Source organism: Aquarana catesbeiana, linkage group LG03 (assembly GCF_042186555.1).
Source record: "Aquarana catesbeiana isolate 2022-GZ linkage group LG03, ASM4218655v1, whole genome shotgun sequence".
NCBI classification, from domain to species: domain Eukaryota; kingdom Metazoa; phylum Chordata; class Amphibia; order Anura; family Ranidae; genus Aquarana; species Aquarana catesbeiana.
The window spans coordinates 525,998,156-526,016,199 of NC_133326.1; the positions used below are offsets into that span (position 1 = coordinate 525,998,156).

The window sequence follows — 18,044 nt, forward strand, 5'->3', positions numbered from 1 at the left end:
GGGGAGGTTGCTATAAATAGATTAGCTGTCTAAGAGCAGAGTTGTGCACATTCCTTTCTTCCTTTGTCTTTGTGGAGAGGGGGTGTATGCCTTTCCTCCAATCGGCTGTCTTGGCTGTATGCCAATAATCCACTCTCTCTCCAAAGCACTGAGTCCCATAGCTGTCTCTTGCTCCGTTCTTCTCTTATCAGCCTGATAACATCTCACACATTCTCCAGATGGGAGATAGCAGTTTGTGTCAGGGGAGGTTGCTATAAATAGATTAGCTGTCTAAGAGCAGAGTTGTGCACATTCCTTTCTTCCTTTGTCTTTGTGGAGAGGGGGTGTATGCCTTTCCTCCAATCGGCTGTCTTGGCTGTATGCCAATAATCCACTCCCAGTCTAAGCAGGAAGAGAAAAATTTTAACATGAAGAGCATTTTCTAAAGGATATATACAGATGAAGATATCAGATATACATGTAAAACTTATATCGGGAGATTTGTTTCATCTCGGTGCATTATCTGAGGCTGTTCACTTCACCGGGTATATGTTAGGGTTTGCATTCACTTAATGCATTCTATGCATTAAGATGAAAAGCCTTCTGTGTGCAGTACCCACCCCCCCTCATCCCCCTAATACTTACCTGAGGTCAATCTAGATCCAGCAATGTTGCAGGAGTGTCTCGGCCGCCCTCCTGCCCTCATTGGCTGAGACAGCAGCATGGCGCCATTGGCTCCCGTTGATGTTGATCAAAGTCAGTCAGCCAATGAGGAGAGAAAAGGGGAGGGCCAGGCTGTGGCTCCGTGTCTGAATGGACACAGGGAGCTGTGGCTCAGCTCAGGTGCCCCCATAGCAAGCTGCTTGCTGTGCGGCCACTCAACAGGAGAGAGGGGCCAGGAGCACAGAAGAGGGACCCGAGAAGAGGAGGATCTGGGCTGCTTTGTGCAAAACTACTGCAACAGGGCAGGTAAGTATAACATTTTATACTTAATAACATTTAAAAATAACATTGTTATTTTTAACAAAAAAAAAAAAAATAGACTTTAGTATCACTTTAAATGATTTATTTTTAAACTCTAGTACAGTGGATTGTATTTTGCTTTATCTTCAGAAACAACTGTCCAATGTGTTTGCATTTGATATAGTCTGTCTGTTGGTTAAACATGGGAAGGATTTGTTCTAAATAACTAAAACAGCTGATTATGGCACTGAAGTGTATAAATATACTCAGACTTACATTCTACAGGGAGTTCCCTTTTGATCCTCGGTCCTAGTTTGGCTCAGATCTAAAGCCAATCGGTTATATTTCAACAAAGTCTTCAGCTGGCTCACTATTAGATTTAAATCTAAATATAATGCATGAGTGATATTTTTTTCATAGGACGATTTGAATTTAAATATGTATATGTTTTATTTTTAGATACATACATTTGTTTAAATCACCACAGCATGTGTGGAAGTGAATGCTAACCATAATCTTTTGAAGCAACATTGCCATACTTAAAGTGGTTGTAAACCTCAGACATGAAATATGAACAAAGCATATCCCTCTATAGCATGTACTTGTCTCGATCCAAGGCACTGTGTGTCATTTCTGTCTGCTGCTTCGTTCTTCGTGCTATCAGCATGAATCACTTCTGACAAATTTTCCTGACACCAAGAGAAAAATGGTGACAGGTGAGAAACTCCAGCTGATTGACAGCCTCAGCTCTGTTGCTGTGTGCTCTTTAGAGGGGAGGGTTGCTTCCCACCAATCAGCTCTAAGAGCTCTCCTCACTGAGCGCTGCAGAGTGTAACTTCAGCTCTCCTTCTCCCTTTTTTCTGAACTCTTAAACAAGCCTTAAAATTCACCACTTTGAATGGATGTAGAGAAGAGAAGACAGTAGATACAGAACAGATACAACGTGTGTAAGACGATTTGTTTCATCTATATATATCACCTGAGGCCAGTCACTTTACTGAGTATATGGAAGGTTTTACAATCACTTTTAATAACGTCTTGCTTTTGGGTGGAGTGGAGCAGGCATCTATGCCCTATTGGATTTTTATTGCTTTCCTGGAGCACAGTGACAATGTCTTTTCTGCTCCTCTGTGCAGCTGTTTCAGACCAACCTTGGCTTTGCAGTGAAGCTACGGTTACCACGAGCCTAAGTGGGGAAGAGTTCTGAACACCATCATGCCTTTTATCTTTGATACAGAACACTTCATACACCCTTCACAGCTGTAGCAGACCAAATGTGAATTTGCAGTGAAGCCACCATTGTCACAAGCCTGACTGAAGAAGTGCTGGGGGGAATGCCGAACTGTGGTCTATATACGTAGGCGTGGTAGTCTTGAGAAAGAGGCAGCTCTCTACTGACCAATGTGCATGGATGAGTCAGTGAAACAGCATTCATAAAGACAGTTGAGAGAAATGAGCACCACAGATGTGGCTGAAAGTCCAGTTCATATTTATCAATCTAAGTAGTAGCAGCAAGTTTCCAATGCATTTCAGGGGTCATTGCTCGCTCTTCATCCTGGCTTATAAGGATAAAAAATTGCATAAATAGACCAAACTCTGTTTAGGCTCAAAAATCAAGTTTGTTGCATATGTAAAGTCTCAGGGCGACCAGCAACCTGAACAAGTTCTTCCACATGCAGAAAAATCCCAATTGTTTGGTCCAGTTATCCACTATTTCTTGTACTCAAAAACCCCGATGATAGAGGAGTGGTGAAGCTCGTTAAAAACATCGGCTACTCACTATTTCTATTGTGATTAGTAAAAGGTATTGGACTCTCAGCCACATTTGTGGAACTCTCTTTTCTTCACTGACTTTATAAACAAACCTGGGTGAGGCAAGGTTCAGACCCTCATTAGATCCTCTATCTTCCTCCCAAGTTATGTAGGGGAGATCACTATACACACCTTTAGCCCCCGTTCACACCTATGCGAATTAGATGCGGCTTACAACGCATCCAATTCGCAAGACATTTCAAACTAGGTTCATTTAAATGAGGCTGGTTCACATATGTGCGTTGCATTCGCACTGCACATTGCACAAAAAAGTGTACGTTTTCTGGTCATTGCGGTGCGAATTGCTAGCCCATTATCTTCTATGGGCACGCATCTGATTCGTAGCTGTGTTGCGGTGTGAACATAAATGATCTCCCCTCCTCCTACACCTCCCCCTCTTCCAGTTCCTCCCCTGTCTGTTTTGGTGTGCTGACCGGAGCAAGCATGGTAAAAAGAGGTAGAAAAGTGGCATCAAAGATGAAGGAATCGATGGATTGTGAGGAGCTGATCAGACTTGTGAGAGAGAAACCAATGATTTATGACACACGGCATCCTAAATATAAGGACAACGTTGTTAAAAAACGTGCATGGCTGGAAATTGCCAGAATCATCTTGCCAGAGTGGACCATGTGCTCATCCCAAGTTCAGGTTTTTATTCCCTTTCACTACCTGTAGATGCTGTCCTATTGGTTAGTTATGTTGTCCATTTGTATTAAAATATTAGAAAAAATAACAGCGTGCGTTTGCCCACAAATCCAAACCAGGCCACATGCCCTCAACATTGTGCACATAACGGCGTCAGACTGCGATGGAGGAGTCCCCAAATTAATTACTAAGCTAAGATTCGCTTAGGTTAGCAAAAGAATATACAACGCAAATGTGCAATATTATTTTTATTTAAATAAAGCAAAATTAACCAAAAAAACATTATTTGTCACAGCACACTTTTCACTTTGTAAAGGCCCTGATAATATAATGCTAACCAATACACTATTTTTATGATTAGATAGAATTCATCTGCCAAGGCATCTCCCCAGCTGGCGACATAAAGAATTTTTGGAATTCACCACGAATATGTGTACCACTAGTGGTGCCCCTAGTAACATTCCACTGTGCCGCCTCCATGTTATGGCTAAGGGAATCCTCAAATAGATATCTGTCACGTTCACACACATAGTTGTGCAGTGCACATAGTTGTGCAGTGCACAGGCTGCTTTAACAGCACTGATAGCATGATACTCAGATTTATTGAAGTATGCATGAATCTCCACTTATTGCATAGTATCCCAAATGCACATTCAACTACTCATCGTGCCCTAGTGAGCCTATAATTGAACACTCTTTTTTCTGTTGTCAGAGAGCGACTAGAAAAAGGCCTGAGCATGTGCTCTGCAAGTGCAAACGCTTCATCTCCTACAAATACATGTGGGAGGGAAGAATCTGTTGTTCCGGGCAGGGGAGAATGATTGGGCAAGTCTAGTGTATTCTCACGCAGCATGCGACCAAATGAGGAATGTGAAAATACACTAGAATCCGAGCTGCTGCCATAAGAACCCACATCAATATAAAGAAATTTATAATTTGCGTCTGCCACTGCCATTAATACCAACGAAAAATATTTCTTATAATTAAAATATTGGCTCCCACTAGCTGGAGGCTTGAGAATGCGGATGTGCTTACCATCAATGGCTCCCAGACAGTTGGGGAAGTTGCAACGCTCCCAGAATAGCTCCCCTACCTTCAACCATTCGTGTTTGTTTGGCTTCTTCATAACCAAATCCTTCAGTTCTTCCCATATGACTAGGCAGGTTTCATTAACAATGCCACTAATAGTTGATTTCCCAACCTTAAATTCAAAGTGCAAACTTCCAAAAGAATTTCCTGTTGCTAGGTACCTAAAAGCATACATAAAAAACAATTAATTTTTTTTTTTTCAGTGCATTACTTACAGACAAGGTGGCGCAGCATGCGTAATGCTTACCGCAAATATATACGCCATCTCAAAGAAGCAAGGAGTGGCTCGGGGCAGCTCCTAGGGTACCCTATATGTTTGCCAAGGACTTAGATTTTCTGCAACCCATTGTGGAGATGAGGGAGTAAGTTGTCATCTACATCATCTATGTATCTGCAAACCTCTTAACTTTGATTATGCCTAGTTAAGTTACACTCTTTTTTTTAAAAACAGGACAGAAGCTAGTTGGGAGGAACAAGATGTTATGGATGACCAACTGGAGGCACAACCGGAGGCCCAAGCCCAGATTAGTTTGGAAGAAGGCCCAGAGGATTTGTCACAAATCCAAAGATCCTCAAATCTGTGGGAAACCAACCCAGATGAGCAATCTGCAGTGGCAGAGGCTATCCCTGGGCCCTCCTCTGCTCCTGCAGACATTGTTCTGCCAGCCAAAGTGCCACGGAGGCGACCACCTCTATCGCAACCTGACATAAGTGAGCGCCTACTTGAATTGTTGAAAAACATGTCTGAAAAGGTGGATGCTTTTTTATGTCCAGATACTATACTGGCGCTCAGTTTTGTCCCTCTAATAAAGAAAGTCAAGCCTGAGCGCTACTTTAAAATGTGAAGCACTATTGAACAAGTGCTGCACTCCTTCTCAGAGCCACGTGAGGAAGCTTCATTTCAAGTGTCATATGTGCCACCACCAAGACCTTCCCTTAACTACCCCAGATATGTCCACTACCCAGAACAACAACACCAACCTTACCCCTATAATCCCCCATCCTATTCTTCTAGCTTTGAAAAGGCAACCTCCAGATATGAAGTTACACACAATAACATTCCCTATCCCATCCCCAATTCCTTCAATCAGGCCCCCCCCCCAAATTCTGGTATGTATGTGACAAGTCAACATGGCGAGGCTAGGCCTGATCCCAGCACTGCCAGTGATGACCAGGCTTCCGCCAGTCACTACTCCAATGAGGCCCCTTTTAAGAAAACATATCACAATCTGTGATTTATGAGGTCTGTCCAAGGTTGAGGACTAAGAGGACACCTTTTTTTGAAATATATGTTCAAGAGGCCTACTTGAGAGACATGTTTATTTTGTATTTTTGTGGAATGTTAATTTATGTTGGCTACATGTGCCAATTTTATATATTTTTTAAAGTATACTGGAATAAATCATTATTACGCCAACTTTTGTCGGGTTATATATTTAGAATGACACATGTTTGAAGAGTTCAAAATAAAAAATATTGCATTCTCCTACATTCACATGACAAAGGACATCAGTGCTGAAAAGTACCTTAATGTGATCAGTAATCTTTCAGCAGGCTGGATACTTGTTCTGTAGCACGTGTTATGACGCTCCAAGCGAGGTGAGATTAGTCCAAGCAATTCATCATAACTAATTAAAAAATTAGTCTTTTATTAGATTCATGTCTGAAACAAATTTTGACATACACTTTTCTAAATAATAAGGTAAGTGTTTAAGAACACTCTTATTTGTAAGTAGGCCTGCATCCTTAATCAAAACAAAATGTATGTTAAAGAAGTGGCATAACAAATAAGATATAACTTCATTTGCAGTTGTGTCATCATTTGGACATACATTTAGCCACTGGCAGCTGAATTTAACAATAACAATTGTCTGGTCCCAAACTGGACAACAAAATGTCGTGGGATCCACCCACACAAAGCACCTTGTCCCCATCAACTTGGGGACAAGGTGTTTTGGGGGGGGGGGCACAAAACACACTACACATGTTAAGGGCATATGGCCTTGTTTGGTCCAGGAAGGGGGTGCTCACTCACCCCCTTTTCATGGCCTTTTAGGCTGCATGCTCAGATAATGTTCTGGTATGGATTTTGGGGGGGGGGGGGGGGGACACCACGCTTTTTCTAATTATAAGACTGACATATAATCACACACAAAGGTTATACTTGATGGACTTGTGTCTTTTTAAAACCTCCCCTACTATGGAATTATGTTAAAACATTTTTGGTCGCCAGATAAATTACTCACCTATAGGGAATGGCGTTGTGTTAGAACTAGAAGTGTGGCTGAAAATTAAACAAATGTTCAAGTGCATAAAATAATTACTATTTAAAATTAGAAAAAATATTTTGGTATGATCCAGGGATTTCTACAAACAATTCTGTCCTTATTTTAGTGAATACACCTTATTATGTGAAAAAATGCTACTATATGTGCAAAAAATCGCAAATATTAAAATGACACCATTATATAACATAAATAAATCTTCACATTAATAAATATAAAGTGATAAGTGCCAGAAGCAGTGATTATCAAACAATAGTGCATTAATGTGCAATAACCATTCGCAATAATAAATCATTAGTAGTGTGTCAAATCGCAACTAAGTATCAAAGAAAAAAATCCCATATGTTGTTTGGTGCAAAAATGTTCATAACAATTGTGCAGAAAGTTCTTCTTTGGTGGTAAAGTGCCGTGCTGTAATAACAATAAATAAGTGCTCCGGTGAGTGCAACCACATTGGGGGGGACTACCAGTTATTACAGCACGGCACTTTACCACCAAAGAAGAACTCTCTGCACAATTGTTATGAACATTTTTGCACCAAACAACATATGGGATTTTTTTCTTTGATACTTAGTTGCGATTTGACACACTACTAATGATTTATTATTGCGAATGGTTATTGCACATTAATGCACTATTATTTGATAATCACTGCTTCTGGCACTTATCACTTTATATTTATTAATGTGAAGATTTATTTATGTTATATAATGGTGTCATTTTAATATTTGTGATTTTTTGCACATATAGTAGCATTTTTTCACGTAATAAGGTGTTTTCACTAAAATAAGGACAGAAATTTTTGTAGAAATCCCTGGATCATACCAAAATATTTTTTCTAATTTTAAATAGTAATTATTTTATGCACTTGAACATTTGTTTAATTTTCAGCCACACTTCTAGTTCTAACACAGCGCCATTTCCTATACTTTGATTTTCATTTTTTGGGGGATCACTTAGGTGTCCCCTTCCCATTTAGGGGGGCCGCAGGTGTAATTTAGTCTGTAAGCGCGGATCTGTCGATATATTTATAAATTACTCATCTAGTTATTGACATGCGCGTGTAATTAAAAAAATGTATCTTCATGCCCACGGAGGTCTTCATACAGGATCATGAACTGGCCTCTATCATCCCTATTTGCTATTATGGGTTGAACCCAGTATCTTCTTCTCCTCCTCCTTCTTCTCTTCTCTATTTCCAGCAAGATTGATGCTGTTACAGCAACAACTGTTGGCATTATCATGGGCAGAGCAGCACACATTTTGCTAACAAAAATAACACACACAATATAGACTCCTGGACAACCAGGAAGTGTCCTGAAAAAAACTTTCTTTTTATAAGCAGCCTCACAAATAGATAACAAGCGATTGTCCTGCTCAAAATTCGCATCTCTAATTAGACGCTCACGGGTTACTTCCGAATTCGCAGCTGATCCGCAGCTAAAACGATGACGAACCGCCGAACAACTGACCGGAGCTTCAATTCGCACCGCACATGTGTGAACCCGGGCTTACAGTGAAGCCTTGTCAATCATAGTGGAAGGGTTCTGGCCTACAGTATATTTGTTTTTGTTTTTTTATCCCTATCCCAGGCTACGTTATGTAGATCACTTCCAGCTCCCTTCATGGCTGTCACAGGTCAAACACAGGGATTCCATGGTTGATGGGACCTTGACTTGCTACCAAGAAATATTTGATGATGCAGGATTTTCAAGAAAGCTGTGACTATAATAATTATCCACTAATATTTTTTTCTTTTCTGACTGAAGTCCATGTAATATATAATTATTAGAAGTGTATCACATTAACATTGAGCTAATTTTATCTATGATGGTTCATTTTTAGCAAGACTGGATTACAAATTTAGACCGTTAACAGATTTCCACGCTATTTTTATCAGGATTGGAATGTGTGACTTTATTTTGTAATGTTAATTTCTTAGCAGTAACTTTAAGTACAAATCAGTTAATGTCTCTCCTAAAACACAACTGTCTATGTTCTCGTGTAATACAAATATATTCTTTTTCAATTAGCACCTAGTGTGTGGAAACTGTTTCCAAACATCTCATTCTATTCATTAAACCAAAGTCTCTGGTAACATAAAGCTAGTTATTTGAAGCACTGTACATTTTCAGTATGAATTGGTATACAAAAAATGCAAATGTATATGGATGAGAAAATCTGCTAGGGTTTGGTTACTGAACAGTTTTGTCAATCTTGCTTGATGTTCACAAACTTTGCAGCAGAGTGCAGATCACTTTTAATAATACTGTTAAAGTCTACGGGGTGGGGTGAATCTTGTTATTTAATTGTGGCTATTTGTAGGGATAGTAAGCAAGCTATTGTTAAAATGACTTTGCTGCTTTCCGTTGGCAACAGTAAAGTGCCTTGTGTGTTTATCTGTACATGGTGTGCTGGTGATATCTCAAACTGGACTTTACCTCACACTAACAATATTATTATTAATATTATTATTATATGGGATTTATATAGCACCAACAGGTTGTGCAGCGCTTTACAGCATGAGGCCAGACAGTCCAGTTACAATACAATTTAACACAGGAAGAATCAGAGAGCCCTTCCTGAGTAGGAGATAGTCGAAAAGATTGGGGTGGGGAGTTCCATAGGATGGGAGAGGCTCAGGAAAAGTCCCGGAGGTAAGCATAGGAGGAGGTGACAAGGGAGCTAGAGAACAGGAGGTCTTGGGAGGAACGATGAGAACAATTAGGTTGGTATTTTGAGACTAGGTTAGTGATGCAGCTGGGGGCCAAGTTGTGGATGTCTTTGTAAGTAGTTGTTAGTATTTTGATTTTAATTTGTTGGGTGAGCGGAAGCCAGTGGAGGGATTGACGGAGAAGAGTAGCAGACACTGAACAGTTGGTAAGGTGGATGAGCCGGGCAGCAGCATACATGATGAATTGAAGGGGGGATAGCCTTTGTTAAGATAGGCCAATGAGGAGTGAGTTGCAGTAGCTGAGGTGAAAGATGACCAGGGAGTGAACTAGGAGCTTTGTGGTGTCATTGGTTAGGAATTTTGGAGATGTTGCGTAGGTTGATGCAGCAAGATTTGGACAGTGATTGGATTTGGGGCCGAAAGGATTAGAGTCCAGGATTACACCTATCATACCATCAGCTCCTGTACTGCAGAGGTCATTCTTCCAACAAAAATGAAAAAAATGCTGAGTATCGCATTTCTCATGTACTTTTCAGAGATTTGGGATACAGCACCTACACCTTGGCCACTGCAGGTGGAAGCCAAGGGTAAGGTAAGTATATCAATTTTTTTAGACTACAGGGTGTTTTTTTTTCTTTTTGTGTACTTAAAAGAGGTTATGCATGGTTGAGGGAGGCCCTGATATATTAACCACTTTCCGCCCGCCATATAGCAAAATGACGGTGGCAAAGTGGTTTCAATACCCTGAACCTGATATGACTTCTTCAGGATATTGAGCCGCTGTGCGCCCCCTCCCACTGTCACATATGGAGAAGGTGGAGGAACTGCTTCCTCTATTTTTCAACAGCAGCCAACACTGGGTATTTTTTGGTGGTGGCTGAGGCAGAAGGGGCACCTGGATAAGCAGTGAAAGGTGAGTATAAGTGGGTCAGTGGGGGTATCACTGTAAGTAACCCTGTCAGTGTCACAGTTGATCCCATAGTGACACCCAAAATAAAACAACATGGCATTTCAAATAGCAGCACCCTTATAAAACTGACATATTCGATTTAGATGGAGGTGGGTCAGGCTTCCTGACATATAGAAGATTATTCTCATCTAAATCTACTGGTGATATTTCTGAAGGAAAACTATATTACTGGGATTTACTTCAATTTCCATGCAAGTATGAGTGATTTAAATAAGGTAGCATTTCGGTAATGTGATGAAAATGGTTTTCTAAAGATAGGCCTTGGGGAAAAAAAATGGTTTTCAGTTTCAATTTACTGACTGTCACAGTATTAGGCCAGGAGCAGACGTGGACGTTTGGAAGCTTGTTTGCTGAGACCCCTGTCAATGTGTCTTTCCCAAACAAGAAAATTACATATTACCGCCCTCAAGAATATTGGATTATTGTGACATCTGGGGACTTCTGTTTTGCACTGAGAAAAAAAAGGTTAATTTTGTATAGAACACATTTAAATCACCAAGCTACCATTGAGCTTATGCAAGTAGTCAAATATTCTTGTTATGACTGAACAGGCCAACTAATGAAAGTTTTTAATTCCTCATGATATATAGTTTTACTTACTTTAAGTCTGAATCTGGATCTTTATGCTTAACTCCTGGATCCAGGTTCCACCACTGCTGTGATGATGTTAGAACCACTCCTTTGTTAATATAATGTGATTGCAGGCTGGCATGGTGACATCCCCCCTCGGGGATGGGGCCATCACGCCTTACGCTCAGTTTTCCTCAGTTTTCCACTATGAGTTACAATGGGATTTATTCAACCTGGAAGACTGAGGGCATCTTGTGGAAAATTAGAGGTATAGCAGGGACAATGATGGATTGAAGGTGAGTATTGCAGCTGAGCTGCATTATTTTTTTTTTTTCTAAAGCCTCTGAGAAGAATTGTTTACTTTTAGCGGCAATCTTTTTTTTGCTTCTTTTTCCACAGCCCCTGATGCACCTTACACACACTGGAAACAAACAGTCTTCTACATGGAAGATTACCTAACAGTACGAAGAGGAGAAGAGCTATACGGAACCATATCAATGAAGCCAAATGCTAACAACATTGTAAGTCCTTTTTCAACCTGTATGGGTGTTTAAATGTTCTGATGATCAATACATTTTGTAAGAAGCAGCACCGTGGCTAAGTAGCTAGCACACCTGCCTTTGCAGCAATGGGGTCCTTAGTCTGAATCTTGGCTAGGACGCTGCCTGCATGGAGTTTGCATGTTCTCCCTGTACTTGGGTGGGTTTCTGCTGGGTACTTTGGTTTCCTCACACACATCAAAGACATGCTGGTAAGTTATTTGGATCTAAAATTGCCCCTAGTGTGTGTGCATGTGAGAGTGGAACCTTGCATTGTAAGCTACACAAGGGCAGTGAATGTACAGTTTGAAAAAGCACTGTGTAAACTGTCTGCATGATATACATGCCTATAACAAAAAAATGTAAATAGTAAGAAATATCCATTTTTTTTTTTTCAATAAAACCATACAAGGAGCTACTGTAAGTCCAACAAATCAGAATCCATATTATATTGCTCTGATTCCAGGGAATTGCTTTTAGAAGTCTCTATCAGTTGGGTTACTGACAGGAAGTGAGGAATCTCCCCGATAGGGATACAAAGAGCAACAAAAACCTGACAGGGGGTCTAAACCTTCTCCACGGTATCCCCCTATTTAATTATTTAGTTTTGGATAAAGAAAACAATTAAAACATTACAGGGGCTCTAAACCTTCCCACTTCATTCAAAACAAAATAAAGAGCTTTGATAGAATTGGGCCCTAACTGTCCAGACAAGTGGAAATAATGGCTACAAGCAGGCCTGTTGATAAAGTGCACACAGCAAATTACCAGATTAATGTCAGTGAAAGATGAATTCTGACTGGATGTTACAGGTTCCCTTGTCACGTTTTGCTAATTCACCCATGGCATACTGAATAAATCCAAAATGTGCATCTGCTTTTCTGATGCAACAATCCCCTACCTCCTGTCTTTATGGCAAGGTGGAATTTCAATGTTCAAAGTTTAAAGCAGAAGGCAAACCAAAAATAGCAAGATTAAAGTTAAGGGCAAATTAAAAGATACAATATATCAAACTAGCTTTTGCTGCATTATTCACTTTCATTCAGTATTTTTACTTTTGCCACCAGATGTCCTCAGTCTGACGACCAGCATCATCCAATCCAATTTCTTTGAACCATCCCACAGCCTGTTACTGGATAGTGAAAGGAGAAGCAGCACAGTGATGACCTCAGCTCTCTGCTATGTTGCTTTCTCTTCCTATCAGCCTATTTGGCTCCATGTGCTGTTTCTTCCTCTCACACTCCAGCCCTGCTGTACAGGGATTGCAACAGGCTGACACCAGATCAATATTGTCACCTCTGACCTCCACTGCAGCTAATCAAGCTTAGATCAGGGAGAGACAGTTCTGAACCTGTAAAAGGTGAAATGCTTGTCACTTCCAGGTTCATTAATCATCAAGGAGATCAGGGAATGGATGTTCCCCAAGCCTCTCCCACTCGACATCCTGAGTGCATTTACCACGGGTGGCAGCAGTGGGGAGGGGTGGGCACACACTGAGGATATGAGGAGCCGATACTTTCAAATTAATTAAAGCTAGGATCCAGCTGAAAAAAAGCAATTTTAGAGTGCTTGTAAAGGCTGAAGTTTTTTTTTTTTTTTATCTTGATGCATTCTATGCATCAAGGTAAAAAACGTCTGTGTGCTGCTCCCCCCCTAATACTCACCTGAGCCCCCACTTGATCTAGTGATGTACACAAGAGCCTTGGCTATCCGGGACTCCCTCTCCTCATTGGCTGAGACAACAATGTGAGCCAATGAGCAGGGAGCAGTGGGCGTGGCAATGTCCATTCACAGGAGTGCTGTCTTATGGACGCATAAAGCAGGGCTCGGGAGTGAGCACGCACCGGTGGCTTGCTATTAGGGGCACTAGTCATGGGGGGAGGAGCCTGGAGCGCTGGCAGGGGGCCCAAGCAGAAGAGGATTGGGGGCTGCTCTGTGCAAATTAATGCACAGAGCAGGTAAGCATGACATTTTTTTTTTTGAAAAGCTGAACCTTTAATACCACTTTAAGCTCATAGCTTCAGCAACAGCTGTGAGCCTGTTTTAGTCCCCTAAATACAAGGACGTTTTAAAAATGTACCTTGGCAGACAAGGGGTTAAAAATATGTTTAATGCTGTATTAATGATTACAGAGCTGCATTCATTTGTGTCTTTTATATCTGCTTATATCACCTCTATATTCACAGGGGTGGGACTTATTTCTTCTTCATAGGGGTCCTTTGAATATACAGTGACTTCAGTTTTGTATATGTACACAGGTGACCTTTGTTTTCTCAGCAGTCTATTTGTCTTCACAGTCTGATCCTCCTATGCAGATAAAGGAAGTGTCACCTGCCAGAGCTACAGTACATTATTCCTGCTGCTTGTTCTTGATCAGTATGCAGGCTGCAGAAGGAGAATGACTGCTTGCTGTTGGCACTGCCACTCTCTCGTGGCGCTTCCTCCACAAATGCTAATACACCTTATTTGTCATGCTGATCTCTAACTAGAAGGAAATATGTTGTTTTAAAAAAAAACATTTATATTTTCTTCCTGTCAGATGAAAAACTCATTGACTTGCACGCCTCCTTAAGTTCAGGATTACAGCTGAACCCCAGGCAGAAAGCTAAATCAGCAGTAAAAATACATATGAAAACTGTTGTACATGCTAAACAATTTATTTATTTTTTCCCAAAACATTTTATTGTATTTTTCATGGTTTTTACATTTTGAACACATTATAACTGTGAATAGACTTTTACAAAAAGAAAAAAGACAAGTTGCCAAAGTTATACATATACTTTTGGTAATCAAAAGAAAGTCATGTAAGGTAATGATGGAATGAAAGGAGGGGAGGGGTAGGGAAACCAGGCAAAGAGAAAAAAGGAACGGGAAAGTGGAATAACAGATCAGCTTCAACAACAGACAGTAGAAACGTCTCTAGCCCCTCACAGGAATATCCTAAATCCATAGTTTTATGGGGGTAGGGTCATAAAAGAGTAGATGCCATCACCACCTCTTTCCATAGACATTGTTAACATCTTGCCGACCGGCTCACGCCAATATACGTCGGCAGAAGGGCACATACAGGGATATTAACGTACCTGCACAATTGCCCTTTAAGAAGCGGCTTGCGGGCACGCGCACGCCCGCCGCGAGCTCCGTGAGTGTAATCACGGGTCCCGCGGACTCGATGTCCGCGGGGGGTACCCACGATCGTCTCGCGGAGAGGAAGAACCAGGGAAATGCTGATGTAAACAAGCATTTCCCCATTCTGCCTAGTGACACTGATCACCGCTCCCTGTAATCGGGAGCGGTGATCCGTGTCATGTCACACATAGCCCCTCCCCCCCCACAGTTAGAATCACTCCCTAGGACACACTTAACCCCTACAGCGCCACCTAGTGGTTAACCCCTTCACTGCCAGTCACATTTACACAGTAATCAATGCATTTTTAATCGCACTGATCGCTGTATAAATGTAAATGGTCCCAAAATAGTGCCAAAAGTTTCCGATCTGTCCGCCATAATGTCGCAGTCACGATAAAAATCACTGATCGCCGCCATTACTAGTAAAAAAAAAATATTAATAAAAATGCCATAAAACTATTCTCTATTTTTTAGACGCTATAACTTTTGCGCAAACCAATCAATAAAGGCTTATTGCGATTTTTTTTTTACCAAAAATATGTAGAAGAATACATATCTGCCTAAATTGAGGGAAAAAAAAACTTTTTATATATTTTTTGGGGATATAGCTAAAACTAAAAAATAATGCGTTTCTTTTCAAAATTTTCGCAATTTTTTTGTTTATAAATAACAAATAAAAACCGCAGAGGTGATCAAATACCACCAAAAGAAAGCTCTATTTGTGGGGAAAAAAGGACGTCAATTTTGTTTGGGAGCCACTTTGCACGACCGCGCAATTGTCAGTTAAAGCGACGAAGTACCGAATCGCAAAAAGTGCTCTGGTCTTTTGGCAGCCAAATGGTCTGGGGCTGAAGTGGTTAATAGAGACACCAGCCGAAGAGGGGTGTCTTGCAGTGAGTGTAATCAGACAGAAAGTCACAGGTTGAGTGACTGCAAGCATCAAATGCCTCATTGCGTGAAGAGATCAGGAGGTTGCAGGTAGCTGCAGTCTTCTCAATGCTCCACAGAAGGCTCCCTCCAAGTACCATGTAGTATATCAGAAAGGTTGGACAATTGTTAATATGTGGATGTCCATCATCTCTTCTAATGCCGCGTACACACGGTCGGACTTTTCGGCTACAAAAGTCCGACAGCCCGTCCGACAGACTTTCAACGGACTTTTGGCGGACTTTTGGCGGACTTGCGGCAGACTTTCTAACGAACGGACATGCCTACATACGATCACACAAAAGTCGTACGTGATGACGTACACCGGACTAAAATAAGGAAGTTGATAGCCAGTAGCCAATAGCTGTCCTAGCGTGGGTTTTTGTCTGTCGGACTAGCATACAGACGAGCGGATTTCTGGGTCCGGGGTAGTTACAACATAAAGATTTGAAGCATGTTTCAAATCTAAAGTCCGTCAGATTTGCGGCTGGAAAAGTCCGCTGAAAGTCCGGGGAAGCCCACACACGATCGGATTGTCAGCCAGCTTTAGTCCGTCAGCGTTCGTCGGACTTTTGTAGACGAAAAGTCTGACCGTGTGTACGCGGCATTATATTTGTCTGTCAAGCAGGGGTGTACATATTTTATTTTTCCTGTCAGGAGAGCTTAACACATCGAGTGCAAGGATTGGGGCTGTCTCTTTATTAATGGATGATTGGCACCCCGGGCTCTGGGCGAGGGGTTTTGGACAATCCCCATCCCCCTATTTTCTACACCCCTCACTTTTTGATGTTTTAATGGCAACAAGGTGGTTTGCCAGAGTGGAGTGCTTGGGTGATACCCTACAGGCTGTTGATTCCCTTGGAGCTAAAATTAGACAGGTGTGGAACGAGTTCATCTTTGCTTTGCTGAGAAGGGAAGAGGGAGACCAACATCCAAAAAAAAAAAAAAACAGATCAAATGATCTTTGTGAAATTTATACCTAGTATGCAATTGACATATTGTACAGTTGCATGCCAAAAGTTTAAGAACTAGAGGCAATCTCAAAATAAGTTGCTCCTAACTTACCAAATTGTGGACAGTGTGTAAGGTAGGGGGTGGGTGCTTACATTTTCAATGGAATAACTTATTAAATTGGGGTATTCCTCCTGGTCTCATTTACCGTAAATCTGCATACCCTCAAAAATCCAGTCAGTAGTTTATCAGATACACTATATTACCAAAAGTATTGGGACACCTGCCTTTAAACGCACATGAACTATAATGAGATCCCAGTCTTAGTCCGTAGGGTTCAATATTGGGTTGGCCCACCCTTTGCAGCTATAACAGCTTCAACTCTTCTGGGGAGGCTGTCCACAAGGTTTAGAAGTGTGTCTATAAGAATGCTTGACCATTCTTCCAGAAGCGCATTTGTGAGGTTTTCTCCCTCCCTTCCTCTCATTGGCTTTTAGCTGCTTCCTCTTCGGAATGAACACAATGAGTGATCAATACTGATCACTCACTATGTTCATTCGTAACTGAAGCATTAGCTTTATGGGACCCCATGTCAAGTTGTCTGTATGGGGCCCCGTGGTTTCTAACAGCAGCCCTGTGTATAAACTGTGACAGCTTTAACACTACTAGCTGCTAAACAGTTAACATTCAAATTCCCCTGATCATGTGCTCAACTCTGAGGCAGCTCCCGGGAAGATTGTGAACAAAGAGCAGTTATGGAAAGGGGGAAGTTCTGTAGTCCAGCAGGGAGAACTGGGCAGGGCAGACAACACCACTTGGCATTTCAATGCAGCACTGTCAAAGTTGTCAGGTCACAACAAGAAGATAGGTGCACCTGGCGGATCAATGGGTATTTTTTTTTTACACATTCAGAGTTGCACTGTGCATTCATTTTGATCTCCTTTCCTCACTTTTGCCATAAATGACCTCTACAACAGCATCAGTGACTCCTTTGGAAGATTAAGGGCTCATGCATCCGGCTAGCCTAACATTTTTGCCATTCATTTCAGCGTGATCTGGATTTCACAGTAGAACTGGATTTCAAAGGCCAGCTGTGTGAAGCCTCCATATCTCACGACTACAAAATGCGCTAGGACAACGTCCCATTAACCCTCTACCTGCCATACTTGAAGCCACTGGGCTCTTTAGAAGCTGCACAGCGATGGGAAGCGAGCCCGTAGCAATGAAGACTAACTGTGCTGGCAATGGAAAAGGGATGAAAAAAATTGAATAAAAATTAAATTTGTTGTATTTAAGCAGTTGGAAGTAGCTAATAAATGAAATGAGCAATTATATTGTGTTTACTGGTTAATTGTAATCTAAGATAGAAATTGCTGTTTTGGGAAATGAAAGTCTTTGATTTGTAAAGAGGATGCTTCATTATACCCGTCAGTGCTTGTATTTTGGCAATAAATTGGTATATACTATAAAATGTAGAATCTTTATGCTACAGCTAAAAAAAACAAGAGAGT

General features: G+C 41.2%; 1 protein-coding gene across 3 annotated transcripts in view; it reads left to right on the plus strand.

Moving 5' to 3' along the window:
- The window catches only part of PRMT8 (protein arginine methyltransferase 8), a 276,876-nt gene extending 259,052 nt beyond the window's left edge, over positions 1-17,824 (plus strand). For all 3 annotated transcript variants that reach the window (XM_073621240.1, XM_073621239.1, XM_073621241.1), the window contains exons 9-10: positions 11,387-11,508; positions 17,583-17,824. In XM_073621240.1, the coding sequence (XP_073477341.1) occupies positions 11,387-11,508; positions 17,583-17,666 (206 nt within the window). In that variant the 3' untranslated portion in view covers positions 17,667-17,824. The remainder of the gene's footprint in view (positions 1-11,386; positions 11,509-17,582) is intronic.
- Positions 17,825-18,044: the final 220 nt, after the last annotated feature.